Below are 20,004 nucleotides of genomic sequence, written 5' to 3'. Positions count from 1 at the left end.
GAGTGCTTTTATTCAGTGCCTCATTGAGCTCTTAGAAGAAAGATAACATTATCATTCCGTGGAATGGAAGGCTCCTTGGAATTTTAGAAGAAAGATCATGTAGTGTTATCAAATAGGAAGGTACCTTGGAGGTCACTTCATTCTACTTTCTCATTTTTTTTAGTACATTTCCCTTTAATGGACAGTGCAAGTAATTTTTGAGACTCTACCATAATTAGGGCATTATCATTTCCTGAGAGAGGGCAAAAGAAGCTTTCGGCTTTGTTGAGAAAGCAGAATACAGATAGAAGAGGGTTACAAATAGAAGAAGTTGAGATGGTGGATGTAAGGGAGTGGTTGTGGGTGAGCTAGGTGAAGATGGAAGTAAGGCCTCGAGGCGATGTGATACTTGATGAAAAAGTGGTGTTATCAGTGGATGGGAGGTCTTAGCAAATAAGTGACCCTTATTTGCTCAGTCCCAGAGAAGTGAGCTGGAAGGAGAGGAGCTTTAGTTAGATCTTTGAAGTCACGATTTTTGAAGAGAAGGCCAAGATTATGACCATATTAGTGGGTAGCTAATGTAGAGTGAGAGAAAGATCATTGGAGTAGAGGATTCAGAGAATGAGAGGCTAGGGATGATTCAGCCACATGGATTTGATAGAGTTGGAAAGGAAGATGGTGAGCCATGTGATGAAGTCTCATGGAAGAAGGTCATGACTGGGAGCTTGGTAGATGACCATGTATGTTAACAAATTAATGTTCATAGCAGAACACACTGGAAGTATTCTAATTAGAGTAAAATAGGGCACAGAGGTAATGTTACCAAACGTTTCTCAACATTTAAATCTCTCTAGTGGTAAATAGAAAGTAAAATTGCAACACATTTGATACATTCAGAGTACTTCTGGTGAATTCTCACAAAATGTGCTAAGGATATCTTATTTTGGTCTTTTTGGTAGCTCCTGTCTTCGTTCCTGGCTAGAACAAGACACCTCCTGCCCAACATGCAGAATGTCTCTTAATATTGCTGACAATAATCGTGCCAGGGAAGACCATCAAGGAGAGAACCTGGATGAGAATCTGGTTCCTGTGGCAGCAGCTGAAGGCAGACCTCGCTTAAACCAGCACAATCACTTCTTCCACTTTGATGGTTAGTTGTTTCAACCTCTAAAGCCACACTCAAGGGGTTTCTCCCCTAAGGGGGTGCTGTTTTAGTTATAAATTGCCTATACAGGCCAGTTTAATTTTATGTTTTAATTTTAATTGAAAGTGTTCAGTAAGTATAGAGAGCACTGAGGGGTTATTCTGTGCCAGGCATTTTGCTATATTTAGTGTGAATATGGGTGGGCGTTGGGGCGGGAAGGTGGAAGAAGTGAAACTGAATCAACCATGCCTGCAAGGAGCGCACTTAATCAGTTTAATACTTAACTGTTGCTAATAATGTGTAGTACTTACGCATATAATGAAGGGTCATTGAGTAGCCTTTCCAGTGAGTACTTGAAGCACAGTCAGAGCTGGAATCCTTTTTCTTTGCCCATAAAATATGAATATTGTGCCTTCCATCAGTGTTGAAAAGAGTTGTAATAAAACCACACTTAAAATTCTAATGCCATGAGCACCATATGAGGGACTGGTTGATCATCCTTCTTGATCATCATTCACATTATATCAAGCTGTTGTTGATTTTCATCAATTCCAATACCGCTAAATTCTGTGAGTTCCTGTTTCTTACTATAAAGTAGGTACCCCTGGAATTTTGTTAGGAGGAGTGCTGTTCGCATCTCTGATTTGAGTTTCCATGGGTGGAGCATGGCGAGAGTGTGAGACATTGGTGAAATCCCTGACAGAAAGGACCAAAGGGAGTAGAGTCAAGTCTCCAAGAAGATGGCTGTTTGGCGGGCTGGGCCAAGGGTGAGGGTGCAGGGGTGTGTGGAGGGGCTGCCTTGGTGGCTGTTAATTAAGGCCTCTATCAGGTGAGACTTCTGAAATATACTAGCAGATCTTGGACATGGGTCCTGGCTATGTAATCTATTGTTTTATGAATTACTAATAAAAACTTACTCAAAATAGATAAAATCAACTTTATTTCTCCCTAGTAAGCACATGAAATAAGTATCCAGTTTTTTAACAGGCATGTTTAGTTGGGTAAGACCTTGGAGATGGCCATTAACTTTTTTATATTCCATGCCTCAGTGCTTCTTTGTGATGGGAAGAATACTTTCCCTTAAACATGTGGCTTGATACTGAGTTGTTTTGCAGCCAGTCCTTGGTGGTGGAATATCTAAGGATCCCCTTTTCTTAGGGAAATAGCAGAAGCAGCAGACTTCTTGGTACCATCAGTCCACAAGCCTGTGTCGTAGAACTCTTTGGAAACAATTTTGAATAAGAAAACCAAGGTCTTGAAGCCAGATTGTTAAGTAGAAAATACTTCATGAAAATAGTTGTGAAAACAGTGTCTCTGGATGAGTAGTGTTTGTGTAAAGTGTGAAAGAGAGGAGCAAAAACTCATCTGTTGTAGCAGCATTAGAGCCATGAAAACCTTCCTCACATTCTAGGCTGAGAGAGTGGGTTGAGATTGTGTGGATCCAGCCCACTGGGAAGCAGGAAAGCCCAGTGTTAAAATGTTCTGGAACCTGACTGTCTGGCTTCCAATCCTGGTTGCCATAATTAAATTGTGTGATCTTAGGCAAGTTATCTAACTTCTTGAGTGCCTTGGGGACCCAAGACCCAGGGAACTAGAGTCAAATGTCTGAGAAGATAAAATGGGAATAATAACAGATGGTACCACATGGGGTTCTAGTGAGGGTTACATGAGCTAACCCACTTGAAACACTTGGTCCAAAAGGCCTGGCGTCAAGTAAGCCCTTAGTGAGTACCAGCTGGTGTCATGGAGAGGCCAACTCTGGAGTGGATGACATGGGGAAAGAGGTCTCTAAAACTTGCTCTGGATTCTCCTTTGTTTCAGGGTCGCGGATTGCGAGTTGGCTGCCGAGTTTTTCAGTCGAAGTGATGCACACCACCAACATTCTTGGCATTACGCAGGCAAGCAACTCCCAGCTTAATGCAATGGTAAGGCCCGCTAACTGCTTTAAGATGATTAGTAGGCAGAAGGGATGTGTACTGTGTTTGACCTTGTTGGTCCTACTCTGCTCTGGCAGAATGGCAGGATTTTCAGGGGTGTTTTATTTATTCAGTGGGACCACTTAAATTCCTGTGTTTTGCAATCTGAAACTGGTTTGGAAAGCAGTTTTCATTTCACTCGGGTGGGAGATAATCTCACCTTTTTTGAGCACTAGTAGGTTCACTCTGTTGTGATCCAGGCCAATCTTGGGACTCTCCTTGATTTTAGCCAAAAATTCCTGGGGGGATTCTTGACTGGAGTGAATGATGTGCCTTTTATCAAAAATTATATTAGGCCTACCAAATGTGGTTTTTTGACCCCCGTCCCCTCCTTCCCCATAATAAATAAATGTGTATCCATACACACACACACACACACACACGGCTGTGTGTGTGTATATATATACCTTGAGATATTGAGGCATGCTCTTGGCTCAAGGATATTGTTCAAATACGTCAAGATTCTTTGTATTTTTCTAAAGCTTTGCCATATGGTATATATTTTTATTTTACAGTGTTGGAGAAACATGTTTTACCATTGTTGAAATTTAGTGTTCACTGTGATAATAAATGCAGGAGTCTTAAAATGCACACTACCTTAGTCCTGCTTGGATGGGGCCTCTGGCTGACCTGGGTAAGCCTAGTCAGTACTCCAGGAGGTCGTTGTCATTTATTCATTCATTAGTTAATTTTAATGTATTTATTCAACAAATTTGTACTGAAAGCCTATTCCTGTGACAGGCACTACACAGTGTAACCAAACCACAAACACTTGCGGTGTAAACCAGGCCGATGTGAGCCCTCGTCTCAGGCAGTCTGGTTGTAGCTGGGAGACTGATTATAGGTGCAGACAGGTAAGAGCTTGCTGGTGGTGCTGAGAGCTCTGCAGGCGGTGAGGCAGGTGGTGCGGTGGGGCGGGTGGGAAGAGGCTATTTTAGAGGAGGCATCCGGAGACGTTCTCTCTGAGGAGGTGATATTTAAGCTGAGACGAGGAGGAGGCAGATCAGGGGGAAGGAGGCAGTGGAAACAGTAGGTGCAAAGGCCATGAGATGAGAAAGTGCTGGAAACCGAGAGAAGTCACTGTGGTTGGAGCCTGGCAGGTCGGGGACCAAGACTGTGATATAAGCGGAGATTGCAGAGCCAGGTTCTGCAGAGACTTGTGGCCACAGTCGGGTGTAGATTTTAGAATGAGAGGAGTAGGGGGCCATCCAAGGCTTTTTTCCTCCCCCGGGGACTGACGGGGAATGATCTTGCTTCTGAGGGGAGAGTGGATTATAGAGGGGCAAAACAAGGCAGTGAGGCCAGTTAGGAGGCTGGTGCAATAGTTCAGCAGAAGAACATGGTGGCTTGAACCAGGGTGTTAGTGATAAAAGATGAAATAACTGGCAGATTTAAGGTATTTTTGGAAGATGAACTGACAGGGCTTGACAGTGCTTTGATTTGGATGTGGGGGGAGCTGGGGGGAGGGAAGTGGAGGAATGAAAGCTGACGCACTGGGTTTCAGTTAAGCAGCTCAGCCGCTATTGAGTCTTGAGGGCAAAACTGGGGGAGAAACGGGCTTGAGGACCAGGACTTGGCATTCTGTTTGGTGGGAAGTTGGGATGTCTATGAGACATTCAAGTAGAGATGTCATGTAGGCAGTTCTGGACCTCAGTAAAGACATCAAGCTGGAGATAAACATTCAGGAGGGTTTTTGGGTTGGGGGGTAGTTTTATATCTATAGGTGAGATATATAAAGCAGGAGATGATTTCTTCAAGGGAGAGAATGTGGCTTGCAAAGAGAAGAGGGGTCAAGGCTGAGGTCTGATTGAGAAGGAAGGAAACCGGGAAAAGGTGGCAAGTCACGCATGTGGGAATTCTTAGAAGATGAGGTCAGAGAGCCGCGTGTTGGATTTGACAGGGTGGAGGCAGTTGATTAGCTGGAGAAGAACAAACAGTTTCCATGGCCTGACGGCTTGAATGCTAGATAGTGGTGGATTGAAAAATGAGTAGGAGCTTAAGAAACACACAATATCTAGCAGTATGTTATAAAAGGGAGTGGAGAAGTAGAGGTGGTAGCTTGATAGGAATGTGGTATCAGGGGAGTTTTTGTTTTTTTAAGATTTTTGAGCAGGTCATTTATCCACAAGTTTCAAAACCTATAGAGGAGTATCCAGGGAAGTCATGCTCCCATCCTTTCCTTTATCCACCTAGTGCCCCCGGTCCCCCACAACCACTGTGGAATCATGCAGTGTTTGTCTTTTTGTGATTGGTTTATTTCACGTAGCATAATATCCTCAAAGTTCATCCATGTTGTAGCATATGTAGAATTTCCTTCCTTTTTAAGGCTGAATAATAATATTGTATGTATTTATTCTATTTTGTTTATCCACTCATCCATTGATGGACACTTGGGTTGCTTCCACATTTTCGCTATTGTGAATGATGCTGTGAACATGGGTATACAAATATCTCTTTGGGACTTTGCTTTCAATTATTTTGAGTAGCCATGGGTCTTTTTTTAAAGATAGATTCTAAAGCATGCTTGGTAGATGAGTAAGAATGATCACTAGAGGGGGAGAGATGGATGGTACAGAACAAACCGAAGAGTTAACTGAACTGGAGGTGGAGGGTGGGGTTGGGAGCCAGAACAGGAGAGAGACTCTCGCCTTCGTTAGGAGGAGGGATGGAGGTAGCTACCGGTATGTTTTTGAGATTTGATTTAAAAAGAAGGCATGGCTCATAACAACCAAGAGGTAAAAGCAACCTAAATGTCCATCAGAGATGAATGGATTAAGAAAATGTGGTATTTCATACAATGGAATATTATTCAGCCTTTCAGAAAGAAGGAAATCTTGTCATATGCTACAGCATGGATGAACCTTGAGGACGTTATGCTAGATGAAATAAGCCAGTCACAAAAAGACAAATATTGCATGATTCCACTTACATGAGGTATCTAAATGAGTCAAACTCTTAGAAACAGAAAGTGGAATGGTCGTTGCTGGTGGGGAGGCGGGAATGGGGAGTCACTGTTCAGTGGCAGAGTTTCCCTTTTGCAAGATGGAGAAGTTCTAGTGAAGCGCTGCACAGTAACGTGCAGGTAGTTACTACTACTTGTACACTTACAAACGGTTAAGGTGGTCAGTTTTATGTTTTGACCACAATGATTACAAGAAAGGCCTGGGTTCCTGCTGGCTCCTGCTTTCTCAGTGAAGCCCACAGCCAGGTTGCCAGCAGAGAGTGACAGTGACGTGATGATTGGCATAGATGGTCTGGGAGTGTGGCGGCCCAGTGTGCCCGCTGCCGGCTCCTGTCAGGCTCTGCCTGGCTACTTCGGCGTTAGGCAGCTGTTGAAGCTGTGCACGTGGATCACCTCACCTGCCTCCTTAAAGGAGTTAGACTTCGTGGGCGTGGAACCTCCTAGGGATCAGAATTACGTTCTCAGAGTTGCTGTGTTCACATTTCTCAGGCGGGCCCTGGCTCTTCCTCGAGTTCCATGATGGACTGGAATAGCCTATTGTTAGCATGACTAATTTGCTGGAACCATACATTTTTTATAAAGATCCAATAATTACCTTACTTGGTTTTCTGGAAGAGAAGCTTTGGTCTAGTAAAAGGAATCTTGAGCATTTTTTAATTTGGGAAATGAGAGGGAAGCTGTTTAAGAATAGAGAAGAACATTATCTGATTATTGAGGTCTTTATGGACTCTTTTCCAGTTAGCTTTGATTTGCCCTGGAAAAAAATGATCAGCTGACATTCATGCAAACAAAAAGGGGATTCCTGGCTCATGGAGACCATGGGCCCTCCTGCTGTGCTCTGCTTGTCTTGCCCCACCCTGCCACCCCCATGATGCCTCTGAGCAAAGCTTTGTGCAGGTTTCCCCTGATCTTGTCTCTCAAGGCCCTGACACTGAGACACATCCCTCTCTTTCTACAGTTACAACGACGTGTTCCTTACGAGCTCAGATCCCAATAGTCAGATCCCAGTAGGAGATTCACTCAAGATTCATTCATTCAAGTGCCCCTAAAGCAATTCTATTTTTCCTGTTTTTTCTTTTGATCATTAGGACTCTTCCACAAATAAAACCTTGAGCAAAAGCATTTGTAAAATAAATACACATGTGTGAAAAACAAATCTGGAGCTTCTTTGATGAAAGTATGAGTGGTGATGTGCCAAGACCTGTGCCTGCTCCCTGCTACACATGTGCTCCCACTCTCGAGCCCTAAGTGGACTCTGAGACATTGCTGGCGTACTGTTTGAAAACTTCAGCTCCGATATTAGGAATTCACTTTCTTTATTATGTTTCTTTTCAAATTGAGGTGTAATTTACATAGAGTAGATTCACCCTTTTTAGTGTCCAGTTCTGTAAGTTTTGTCGCATTCAGAGTTGTGTGACCACCACCACAGTCAAGATACACAACAGTTCTATTTCCCCTCCCCCGAAATTCCATTGTGCGCTTTGTGATCCCTGCCTCTTCCAGAATGTCATATAAATGGAATCATACAGTACATAACCTTTTAAGTCAGGCTGCTTTCACTTAAGATAATACATTAGAATTTTATCCATTTGATGTATATGATAAGTTTGTTCCTTTTTGCAATTTTATCCTTAAGGAGAATACATTTTTTATTTAAATTATTTTATTGGGGTCATATTGGCTTATGACACTGTGTAAATTTCAGGTGTACATTATTATATTTTGGGTTCTGTGTTGACTACATCGTGTTCACCACCAATGGTCTAGTTTTTATCCATCACCATACATATGTGCCCTTTTATCCCCCACCCACTCCCCTTTGGTAACCACCAATCTGTCCTCCTTATCTGTGTGTGTATTTATTTATCTTCCACATGTGAGTGAAATCATATGGTAGTTGTCTTTATCTGACTTATTCTGCTTAGCATAATACCCTCAAGGTTCATCCATGTTGTTGCAAATGGCATGATTTTGTCTTTTTTTGTGGCCAAGTAGTATTTCGTTGTATATATACCGTATCTTCTTTATCCAATCATCAGTTGGTGGGCACTCGGGTTGCTTCCATGTCTTGGCTATTGTGAATAATGCTGCAGTGAGCATAGGAGTGCATCTATCTTTTTGAATTATTGATCTCATGGAGAACACATTTTTATACCTGAGTTATACTGAGCTTTAAAATGAAGACTTTTTACAGCTAGCATATTCTAGGTGAGCCTGTTTCGAGATCCAGCTGAATTTCTGTGCTCTATTGTGAAATTGATGCTGTCCCAAGTTATCTGTTTGGCATCCTGGAAAAGTAGTAAAAGGAGTGCAGTTTGATGGTGATCCGCGGAATAGAGGTGGCCCCTTACCTGTGTGTGCAGGGCAGGACGCCGAGTTCAGTGCCCGAGCCTGCCATACATGGTGACCTCAGTGAGTCCCTGTTGAGACTGAACATTTCTGTGGCCTCTGTATTTGTGTTCCTATAGGCTCATCAGATCCAAGAAATGTTCCCCCAGGTTCCGTACCACCTCGTGCTACAGGACCTCCAGCTGACACGCTCCGTTGAAATAACAACAGACAACATTTTAGAAGGACGGATTCAAGTACCTTTTCCCACACAGGTAAACGAGGGTTTTAAGCGTGACAAATGGATTATGTCTTCACAAAGATTTAATTCTCTAGATTAACCTTTTAGTTTCTTAGCAATTGAATATGACTTATGATTTGATGAAGGGTTTCTCTGAATTCCCATCTTACCAAATTATGACAGAACATTCCCATCAGAGAGGCTCAGATTAAGACAAGGACAAATGTATTCAGATACTTTTTTGTACAGACATACACCCCAAACCAGCCAAACCAGCCTCCTGCCAGTCCAGGAGGTCCTAGCATCAGCTCCTTCGGACAACGATTGGCAGCCTTTTACTGTAAAGGGCAGATCAAAATATTTCAGGCTTTGCGAGCCATACAGTCTCTGTTGTAACTTCTCAACTCTGCCGTTGGAGCACTAAAGCAGCAGGGACAACATGTAAATGAGTGCACCTCACTGTGTCCCAGTGAAGCTTTACTTATGACAGCAGGTGAAGGGGCAATGTGGCCGCAGGCTGCTGTGTGCTGACCCCCAGCTCTAGGCGATAACGCCGCCTGTCCCTGGTCGGCTTTTCACATGGGTGTGGTTCTCCCTGAAGTGTACAGCTATGTGAGGCTTGTACTTTTCACTTTTTTATTTTTACACACTTTTTTATTTTTTAAAGATTGGCCCTGACCTAACATCTGTTGCCCATCTTTTTTTTCCTTCTTCTTCTCCCCAAAGTACATAGTTGTAGGTCCTTTTGGCTCTGCTATGTGGGACGCCACCTCAGCATGACCTGATGAGCAGTACCATGTCCTCACCCAGGATCTGAACCGGCAAAACCCTGGGCCGCTGAAGTGGAACGTGCAAACTTAACCACTCGACCCATGGGGCCGCCCTGTACTTTTCACTTTTTTAAAATGGTCAGATTTCCTGGCCCATCATATAGCCCCTTTAAGGGTACAAGAAGTATTAACATTTTAAAGACAGGCTTTCTGGCAGGACCAGGGGATCATCTACCAAGAAATTATTCAACTTTGTATGCAAAAATAGATGGAAATCTATTAATAAAATCCTAAAACTTGAAGATCTTTGAAGAGGGAACGAGCCTGGAGTTTGGAGTCAGATGTGCTGAGGTGTTAGACATGGCTCACCGGTCCTTGCCTGTTTGACCTGGTTGTTGGCTGTGCATTTCCCCAACAGCTGGCCCTGAGACAGGGATTCAAATGTGAGTAGTTAATTTGGGACGTGTTCCAGGAAACACGGGCAGCAAGTGGGGCTGTGAGATGGACAAGGGAAGGTGGCCAGTGAATGGTTTGTTGTCCAGCAGATGGCTGTCGTGGGTGACTGGAGCTGGACCCCACTGGGGTCCTCTGGGATCTGGTGTAAAACACGTCCCTCCTGAGAGGGGAGGAGCTGGGTGTTTATACACTAGTTCCTTTTTGTCGGTTGAGGGCTGCTTCTAGGGGGCACAGTTACCCCATGCGGCTGAAGTGAGCCTCAGGCAATGCAGTACGGGAACGGCCAGCCAGCACTGTGGTGGCAGGACCCACGGGGAGACAGGCAGGGCCCGGAGTGTCTGCAGCGTTGGCCGAGATCTCAGCCTGGCTGAAAATGAGAAGAACGGCAGTACCTATTTCATAGGATGTTAAGAAGAGAAATGAGGCGATCATGTGAGGGTTTTTACAGAGTGTTCAGTCGCTGTTATCTGATGTTATTTCATTATTCTCATGCAGTTACTATTACTGAAGGGGAAACTAAATGTGGAGCCAACTGATAACTCTCAAACTTAGGCCTTAGGCTCTTTTGTCTTGTCTTTAATCTTAGTGGCATTTTCGTTTCTTCGATGCCGCTGGTGTTGTTAAAGCTCAGACTGTGTTGGGAGCACAGCCCCTCTGCACCCTGGGTCTGCCTGGACCTGTTGTTTAGGTTCGGCCCGGCTCCTACTGTCCGTGGTGCTGTTTCTCTTTCAGCGGTCAGAGAGCATTAGACCCGCATTGAACAGCCCTGTGGAGAGGCCAAACGGTGACCCGGAGGAGGGAGAACCTTCTGCCCAGGTGAGGTCGGCACACTTGAGAGAGTGAGTGTGTGTGATCGGGGAGGAGGAGTGTGGTGCTTGGCAGGGGTCTTCAGTCCTGCCTCTGAGGGGGGAGGCAAGGGCAGGGGTGTTGAGGAAGGCCGGATGCCACATCTGCCTCGATATTTAAGGTTAAGAAACCAGGTGGTGCCTGTGGCATGGCCTGCATTTCCCCTAGGGCCTGCAGCCTGCTCCTCAGGGCCCGGAGAAGGGAGTCATGCTGTGCCCGAGCCAGCCCTGCCCCCGTGGGCCTGAGTGGCTGCACTCGGGAGGGCAGGGTGAAGCTGGGCCTGGACTCTGTGCCTGGACCCAACCCAGGTGGGGACGACTGGGCCCCGCTGTCTAGGGCTGTAACCGGTGACTTAGTCTCTCCCACAGCTCACCTGTCCAGCTCAGCATTTCCAGGTACTTGCATGCATTTCACCAAAGCAAGACCCCCTGAGCGTGGGGGTGGGGGGAGAAGTGTGGTTGTCTTGGGAAGCAGATCTGCCTAGATATACACTTGGGGGCAGCTTGAGATGGCTGCCTCTAAGCAAAAGCAGCTCTTCTGTCTGGTTTTCAGGGCAGAGGCACCCCCTACATGCTCTTAGCCCCACACCCTGGGGGTCCAGTTCACATCCTTTTCCCATAATTCCTATTTGCTTAATCAGTTACCATACTTTCCAAAAACTTTTAAGAGACTAGAAAAAAGCCCCAGGCAGCCCTATCTTGTGTTTCTGTGTTTGTGACATGCGGGGCTTTCCGCCCGCAGGGCTGGGGTCTGCGGCTGGCAGTGCCTTCCCTCACATCAGTCAAGGTTCTTCTCAAAGCAGCTCCTTTTACTGACGAGTGACGCGGTGGCTGCTTTCACTGCACGTGTTTTGCCTGCAGACAGGAGACAGTAAAACTCCTAAGACTTTTTCAGATCATTGCTGAGTTAAGCTTTCACATCCGCATTGGTAACTGGATCATGCAGCGTTTAAACAGTGCTGCCCGACTCCTGAAGAAGGAGTTGGTTTCATGTTTCCCATGTTCTGGATAGCGGGCTTCGCTGAGGTCTGAACGCTAGACTGGCTCGGGGGCATCTGCGGACGGCACGTTCCATTCCTGTCTTGATTCTTCAACTCTCTTTTTAGAGTTAGCATGAAGCTTTCTGAGTTTTTTCTAACATAGTGGAGGGAAAGTACTTATTTCACAAGGAAACTTGCTATCTAACGTTTTTGGTCATTCTCAGGAAATAAAAAGTCCTTGGATAGCCATCAGTTAATGAAAGCCTGAGTTTAGCCCATGGTCACGTCGGCTCTGCTCGTCTCTTAATTCAAAGTCTCCCCTGCATCAGTCAGGCTGGAAGCCGGCGCGGGCCTGAGGCTGGGCTTGTTTCCTTTCTCTGTCTGCTCCTCCACTCACCAGCAGTTCTTGCTAACCTCCTCTAGGGTCAGGCTCAGGAGGAGAGAGGGTCAGGATGGGCCCTGTGCCCCCGGCATGCACATGTGTGTGCGTCTGTGCACACCCCTCCCTATGCGTTACAGTTATCTCACGGGTCTGCCTGCCCCATCTAGCACCACAAACCTCGACTGAATGTACTTTCTTTGAACTGGGACTGGCTATTTATGACCACCCATCCCTTCATGGGGGGTCACTCAACCCTCCAAGGGGGCCTCTTGGGCAAAGTCTATTTCAGCAACCTCAGGCTGGATCCCTCCTGCAGGACCCATGTCCACTCCTCGGGACACACACAACATGGCCTTACAGTCAGTGGAAGTCCAGCTTGCTCCCATCACAGCCTTTTTTTATCTACTACAAGCCAGTTTCTTTCTCTTAGCTCTTAAAAATAGGCCTGTCTCTCAGCTTTTTCCACCTCAACTCTGTTGTCACCTAGAGGTGGGTGCTGGGCTGACACAGCAAGCCTGGGTCCATGCTGGTGGCATGAGCACAGACGGTCGGACACCTGCCTAAGCATGTGGGGGCACCTGGGCATTGTCTTGGCCCTTGGAGCGTCAACCAAAACCGAGAGTCTCATCTTAACATCCTGTTAAAGATCAACACGTGATCTTCTATCTGTTTAAGAAAAGACCCTTAGAATTTGCCCTTTTGATCTGCTTGACTCTGTTGTCAGAGTTAAGTCAGTGTAAAATTCGTGCAGTAAGTGTGGTAAGACTTGTTTAAATTTTAGAGCAATTAGTCAAATTGAACAGAAAATTCCCAGAATGCAAACTAGCAGTTCACTTTGTTCTTATTTTCTGAGAGTATGGTTTCAAGGAGCTTATGTTTTTCTTACTAGTCATCATTTATTTTTTCCACTAATATTGAACATTTGGCGTGATTCAGGTCCTGTTCTTAGTGGTACAAAAGCCAGATGCAGTGGCCTGCCTTCCAGGAGGCTGCCTCTGCTGCTGCACGTCTGTGCGTGGCTCCCTGCCTGGCAGCCTACCTCCCTCTGGAAGGGTCCAGAAGAACCTGATTTGGGGCACTCTGGCTAGGTGGGGAGTCTGCTTAGGAGGGCAGCCTTGCCGCAGCGGCCCCTTTCTTCCTTTGTGTCCAGACTGAGCGTGTGCCGCTGGACCTCAGTCCTCGGCTGGAGGAGGCGCTGGACTCGATGAGTGAGGTGGAAGCCGAGCCCAGTGAGGGGGAAGACTTCGAGGCTCGGGGGAGCCGCTTCTCCAAGTCCGCTGACGAGAGGCAGCGCATGTTAGTGCAGCGCAAGGACGACCTCCTGCAGCAAGCTCGGAAGTAAGTCGGTTACTCCAGCTGGCGTAAAGCTCAGGCCACAGCCCTGTGGCCTAAAGGCCACTGTCATGTCGGACCCACATCATGTCTTTTTAAATAGATGCCAACATTCGTGTCACCTAAAAATCAGGTTTCAAACCTCTCTTGAAAACGCAGAGGATCTGGTGGCCCTGGGCCCAGATGGTAACCTCCGGGCGCTGGTGCTGTCGGTTGTCTCCTGTGGATTATCTTCGGCCATACTTACATGGACAGCACTTACGAGCCAGCGTGTTCCAAGCCCTTTGTGTTGATTATTTTAATTCTCTTAACAGTTCTAAGACAGAGCACTGTAATTATACCCATTTAACAGACTGAAAGCTGAAGAAACTGAGGCCTGGAGAGGTTCACACTGGCCTGGTGTCTAGCTCCCAAGCCCTCTCTCGGCCCCTGCTGGCCCCTCCGCGTCTGCCCCGGCCGCCGTCGGTCGGAGCTGGAGCACGGGGTGTTCCTTGCTGTGCAGGGGCTTTTGATTTCACCTCCTGGGGACAGGGCAGTACTGTGTTCACGCCGCCGGTTTGATGCGCAGCCCTGCCCCGGTGGGAGTGGGGACTCGGTGCTGTGTGCACGCGGGACGGGCGGGGCTGAAGGGCGCCGGGCCCTCCCTGGCGCAGTGAGAATTTGCGCTCCTCCTGGTTCCAGGAGAGGTGTCTTGTTTCTGGGATGGTGCTGAGTGACAGCTTCATGAAGGGGCCTGGAAAATGGCGACATTAAACATAAACGTTCTGTATGTGTTCCCGAGCTCCCTTCTCTCTCTTCTGCAAATCCTTCCTTTTTTTATAGGCGTTTCTTGAACAGAAGTTCTGAAGATGACTCGGCCTCAGAGAGCTGCCTTCCCTCGGAGGGCGCGACCTCTGACCCCGTGACGCTGCGTCGGAGGATGCTGGCTGCAGCCGCGGAGCGGAGACTTCAGAAGCAGCAGACCTCCTAGCGCCTCCCGCCGCCCTCGGCCGCCGCCTCCTGAGCAGCGCCCGGAAGAGGCCCGTCCGGCTCTGCCCGCTGTTGGAGCAGGGGGCTCGACTGCATTGCCGCTGTATAAAGCATGTGGTCTTCATAGTGTTGGACAGCTGACAAATTTAATCCTTTTTTGTAATACTTTCTATGTGACGTTTCTTTTCCCTTTAGAAACACTGCACATTTTAACTCTAGGCACGCTCTCCTGGCATTGACTGGACTTCTCATGGGTGGGGGAAGACCAGAGGAGGTGGGCATCTGGAAACCCAGAAGCAGGCGGCTTCGCTGACTGCTTTCTGCATAAGTCACAACAAATGCTGGTGTCTTTAGCTCCACATCTGGCAGGCCGTGTGCGTGTAGGGGGCAGGAGTCATAAAGAGCAGTGTGGAGATGTCCAGCGTGCGCCTGACTCCACACCACTGGCTAATTTCTATTGTCAAACTGCTCTTCTTAGTGAGGGGCGGGTTTGGTGGCTGTTACAGAGGCCAGTGTTACACAGGCCAGCCGCGTGGGCTCGTGGACCCCTGGACTGGCAGGGCATCTTGGAAAGACAGCTCTTGGTTTGATGCCTGGAGCAGAGGAGGGGAAAGCCTAGGGCTGTAGAGTGTGAGGAGGTGACCCGTTGTGTCCCAGTACGTCCAGACTTACTTTCTGAGCCCCCAGTCCACAGCTGGCTTTATTTCCGTTAAGCTGGTGCTCCTGCCTCTCTCGGGTACCCCTGTGTCTGTCCTCTTCTCTCTGCATTTCACTGCCCCCCTCCCCCCACCCCCGCCCCAGACATGGGAAGGTCAGCACTGAAAGGGTTAAGCAACAAGCTTTGGTTTGGTCAAGAGAATTAGGCAACGCCAAGGGCTGTGTGTTGGGTCCTCAGAGAAAACATGGGCCTTACAAGATGGGGGAGTAAATTTTGGAGGGCTTTACTGAAGAAATAAGAGATACCTTTCGTATCTTTCTTCTCTGGAGCCCTTCGTTGTCACAGCTTTCTTCCTGTTGGTTTAGGCACAGAAAGGGAGGACGTGGACTCCTGCCTTGGAGCAGACCTGGGTCCTGAGCCTTTTCAAATTCCTCGCGCATCTCCCTTCAAGGATTTGACGTGCAATCATAGGTTACAGACTTCAGTTTTATCTCCTATTGGATTAAGTTTTTTTTAATGTTTGAAAGCATAGTTTTATGGTAGTCCTTTTGGGAAGAATCCAGTATTATCTAAAATTATTGGCAAAGTTAAATGTATTTTACATAACTGAAAGTTTTTAGGATGTTGAAAAGTAATTGAAAAAAGAGTGATGAGTAAGTGTTTAGGCTGAGATAATTTATTTCAATAAATCTTTCAAAAGCCTTACTTTGAAATGCTGTTAGTAAATTTCTGTGATTTTTAAAAAATTCATTTTGTTTTGCTGAGAGCATAGCTATTTGTTTTTATTGTAAAACAATAATAATAATAAAAAAGCAGACTCTTCTAGTGTGTTGTGTGTGGCTGGAAGCTGGGCAGTTTTTCCAGAGGTGCCAAAGTTGGCTCCCGCGTTGATTTCGTGTGTCATTTTGGTTGGAGGGTTTTTTCTATCCTTGTACTCTGTATGTTGCACACATTAAAGATGACACTAATTCCGTGTGTTCTTATGTTTCAGATGTGTAAAAAGAAAATTGGAGTCGATTTTAGGGGGTCTTGAGACATTGGAATATAGCAATATGACGTTGATAAAGCAGAAACATGCTTTACATAGCTTAAAATGACCCACGCAGAGAAGTCCAAACGCACCCTTAGGCTTTACACCTTGGTAGTTGAGGATTCTGGGCACTATACTGTCTCCTGGCTTTTGTCACTTCTTGGGGGCATCTGGGACCAGTTGCAAAGCTTAGCAGCAGGAGGCTAGACCGGTGTCCTGTTACGTTGGGTAGGACCCTATCCCCTGGCCTCTTTCACTGTCCTCGCTGCCTCCAAGAGCAGGAGCCTGTTCTCATGCTCAGCCCCGGTAGCCCAGAGCTGAGGCTGGGCTGCTGGTTCATGTTTGAAACAGAACAAGGAGAGGTCGGGCGCTCTGGCAAATGGTGCTGAGTCGCCCTTGCTCTCTCTGGCTCTTTTGGAAGTAGTCTATGTTACTCCCTCCATTATCTTATTTTTAATTAAAAAAAATTTTTCCTTCTCCCCAAAGCCTCCTGGTACATAGTTGTGGGTCCTTCTAGTTGTGGCATGCGGGATGCCGCCTCATCGTTGCCTGCTGAGCGGTGCTATGTCCACACCCAGGATGCGAACCAGCAGAACCCTAGGCCGCTGAAGCAGAGCGCACAAACTTAACCCCCCGGCCTTGGGGCGGCCCCCACTTGTTCCATTGTCTTATTGGCCCTGTTTTGTTGACATCTTAGGTTCTCCTCAGTTTGGTTCCCTCCCTGCCAAATTTGCAGGCTTTTGTGTACCACAGAGAATGATGATCTGTGTGGCTCTTCTATTGATATAAACCCTCGGTGCTCAGGTGGCCACTTGGACCTGATTTCCCACTTCAGCTGTGGACAACGTACTCTTTTGTCTTTAGCCGGCAGATGTGGTCCTCTCTGGGTGTGGCTTTCCCAACTCTGCCTCTCAGAGCTCGGCTGAAGCAAGGCACAGTGTGCCAAAGGAGCTGTGGCCTTGCCGGCGAGCTTGTCAAGGAATAACCTCCGCCTGCCTGTCTGCCCGCCTGCCTGCAGGCCCTCCAGCATCCGGAAGCCTCCGGTCCTCATCTCCTCGCCTCTTTTTTGATAGAAGTGGTTCTAAACCTGGCTGCACACTAGAGTCACTGTGGAGCTTTTAGGAACCATAATGCATAGGTTCCACCCCCACACTCCTTGTTTCAATTCAATTGGTCTTTCCCTGCATCCTTTACCCCCCAAAAGCTTCCTGACTTCTGTTCTAAGGAAGATAAGGCAAAGAAACTTCTGTTTTATCTACAAAATTCATTTGAAAGTTGCGGAAGAACTCTGTTAGAATATGGCTCATTTGAGGGAAATTCAGGTATGCCATATGTAGAAGTCACCTGTCCTCAGCCTCCGTCTGCATCCTGGTTTGCCCCCAGAGCAGTGTTTTGAAGTCACCTTGTGGCCAGGAGTGCAACCTTCCCTTCACCAGAGGTGGTTGTGGGCTCCTCTGCAGATCAGCTGGGGTGATGGGAGCCGGTGGGAAAAGCCCTGGGAGAGAGGGGTGGCCTGGCTGGCTAGCAGGCTCCTCCTGGCTGAGGAAGTCTAAGGGGTGCCCGCATTGGTGGTTTCTTTATAACAGGCAGGAACTAGCCTAGCCTCTTGTTCCTCGATCTCTGCAGCAGTATCAGCCCCTGCCTCCGCCCCAACTAGATTCAAAAGACCACCGGAAATCGCCAAGGAGAGGCCTTCCTGGGCTGATAATCCCCATTGGTTGGTGTGTGGAGAGGATTCCAAAGAACTGACCTCTGAGGCCCTCCCTCCCCGTGGATGCTATGCATAGCACTGACTGCTTGGCTAATAAGTGATTCACGGACATGACGCAAGGCTCTGGGTGGGCTGTGTTCCCTCCAGGTCCCAGTCTCAACGAGTTAACTAGTTATTACAGCAAAAACCTGGCAACCTAGGGGAGAGTTGGTGAGACCTGCTGCCCTGAGACTAGAATCAGACTCCACGTGCCAGGCCTAGCCGATCTCTTACCCCTTGTGTCTTCTACCTGCGGGGGGCTTCCTGGCATCGATGTGCGGTAGGGGAGGCCTTTAAATGAAACGAAAGGGTGTGACCCCTTGGGTGCAGAAGGCCCAGGCAATGTGGCCTCATTCTTGGGACCAACCATTTCCCACTGCAGTGGAAGCTTGGGGTACAGAAGAAACAGGATCCTGTACTAGCAGATTTGGGATTACCTGCCCTCACCCCATTTTTTTCCCTTTCCAACCCTCAATTCCACCCTTTCCTCAAAAACAAACAAAACCAGCTGAGAGTGAGGCGGAGTTGGTTGGGAGCCCCAGAAGAGGGCACCTGCAGGCAGGAAATGAGGCTCCCATTCCCCTGCCCTCCTTGCTCCCGGGTGGCTGCACCCAGCTGGATGGCACACCGAGGGGGCGCGGGGGCAGCTACGGCCCTGCCCGCCGGCCTCCAGTGTCTGCGGCCCAGTCAAATCCCTCCGTCCCTTTCCTGTGAGAATGAAGCCCAAGGGTGAGAGACTCAGGAATACAGACAAACATTCTCTTTATTGAGCTACACATGAATTTTCCATTAGTCAGAGAAGTAGACTGGCAGTGTGTAAGATATCACAGAAACCTCACCGATTGGGAATAGAAAGGCTTAGAAAGACCCGTGGGCTATTTTTTTCTTTTTTTCCTTTTTTTTCAAGTTTTTTTTTCTGTATTTTTAACTTTTTGTGTGTTTTGTCTTTTCGCCTCCTTTTTATCTGAAATGGCTGCGACTGGTCTTCTTCAGCAAATATTAAGTCTTAAAAGTGAAACTGTGAAGAGGTTTGGGGTTTGGATACTAGTCAAAGTAGAAATGGCATAGGACTGATCATGAAAACTGTGGCTTTCATGGAAACACTACTTTCCATCTTTTTTTAAAATTTTTTTTTGTGGTTTTTTTTTTTCCCATCTCGTGGTATTTAAAAAATTTTTTTGTTCTTTTTATCTGCAGCACAAACATCCCCACATGAGAAAGAGCGAACACAGGTCACTGGAACAAAGGAGGCGGCGGAGGGGCGCACACACACTGGGGAGCATCCACCTGAGAGGCTGAGAAGCGGAATGTCAAAGGGAAAACCACAGCCCGTGTCCCAGACTGTGGCAGCTGATCTGACATGGAACACAGTGCGCGTCAGGACAGAACTAAAACAACTGAAAAAATCAGAGGGAATCTGTAGAAAGGGGGTCCACGGGAAAATTGTTTTCTATCGGTCTCTATTTATGTATTTGATTGGTATTCTTTTTGGCAGCTACTGGCCAGTGAGAACTGTGCTTTTTCTGTACAAACCTGGAGTGAGCGTGTGGCTGGGGGGCGGGGGGGGCGGGGTGGGGGAAGGGGGCAGGGCTGCGGGTGGTGTTCCGGAAGCGGCCGCAGCGCACCCAGAACCTAGGCAACGCCCGGGGCCCGGCGCAGGCAGGCTGGCACCTCGCAGGCGGGAGTCGGGGGACGCAGGTGCAGATGTGTATGTTTCTTTATTTCAAAAGAAAAAAAGAAAGAAAGATGGATGTAATGGTGAGGTGTCCTTTTTCCTCTTTTTTTTTTTAAGCTACAAAGCACATGAGAAATGTTTTTTTTTTCCTTTCAAATTCTAAATGTAAAGACTCAACTAAAACCGGATTCTACAGCATTCTACAGAAATACACAGCCGTCAGTCACTCTGGGGTCGTAGATTAGACAGGGGCTTGATACAGAAAGGCTGTGTGTCTTACAAAGGCCAAAAGGTCATGCTACCAGGAGATCAACGTCAACAGCAAAGTGTCCATGAAGCGGTCTGTAGAGAGAGAGATAAGGGGGTCCAGTCTGACCATTTTCTTTGATTTTAAAAACCAACCAACCAACCAAAAACCCTAGAACATGTTTAATAATGTTGGGGTGGGGCGAGCTGGGGCAGCATTGCAGAAGGATCCAGAGCCCTCAGAAGCGTGTCCCAGGCCCTGGGGCCTCACCGCATAGGCC

At 47.3% G+C, this 20,004-nt stretch overlaps 2 protein-coding genes across 2 annotated transcripts in view; one reads left to right on the top strand and one right to left on the bottom strand.

Moving 5' to 3' along the window:
• Positions 1–15,844, top strand: part of AMFR (autocrine motility factor receptor) — a 43,980-nt gene extending 28,136 nt beyond the window's left edge. The window contains exons 9-14 of the mRNA XM_046681940.1: positions 939–1,129; positions 2,945–3,048; positions 8,530–8,664; positions 10,589–10,672; positions 13,214–13,401; positions 14,218–15,844. Coding sequence (XP_046537896.1) covers positions 939–1,129; positions 2,945–3,048; positions 8,530–8,664; positions 10,589–10,672; positions 13,214–13,401; positions 14,218–14,365 — 850 coding nt within the window. The 3' untranslated portion in view covers positions 14,366–15,844. The remainder of the gene's footprint in view (positions 1–938; positions 1,130–2,944; positions 3,049–8,529; positions 8,665–10,588; positions 10,673–13,213; positions 13,402–14,217) is intronic.
• Positions 15,845–17,127: 1,283 nt separating this feature from the next.
• Positions 17,128–20,004, bottom strand: part of GNAO1 (G protein subunit alpha o1) — a 171,143-nt gene continuing 168,266 nt past the window's right edge. The window contains exon 9 of the mRNA XM_046684294.1: positions 17,128–19,819. The gene's annotated coding sequence lies outside the window, so the exon portion shown is untranslated. The remainder of the gene's footprint in view (positions 19,820–20,004) is intronic.

The sequence above is a fragment of the Equus quagga genome, chromosome 13 (genome assembly GCF_021613505.1).
Source record: "Equus quagga isolate Etosha38 chromosome 13, UCLA_HA_Equagga_1.0, whole genome shotgun sequence".
In the NCBI taxonomy this organism is placed as follows: Eukaryota; Metazoa; Chordata; class Mammalia; order Perissodactyla; family Equidae; genus Equus; species Equus quagga.
Note: the sequence above shows the minus strand (reverse complement) of the source record. Positions and strands in the feature narration are given on the sequence as shown.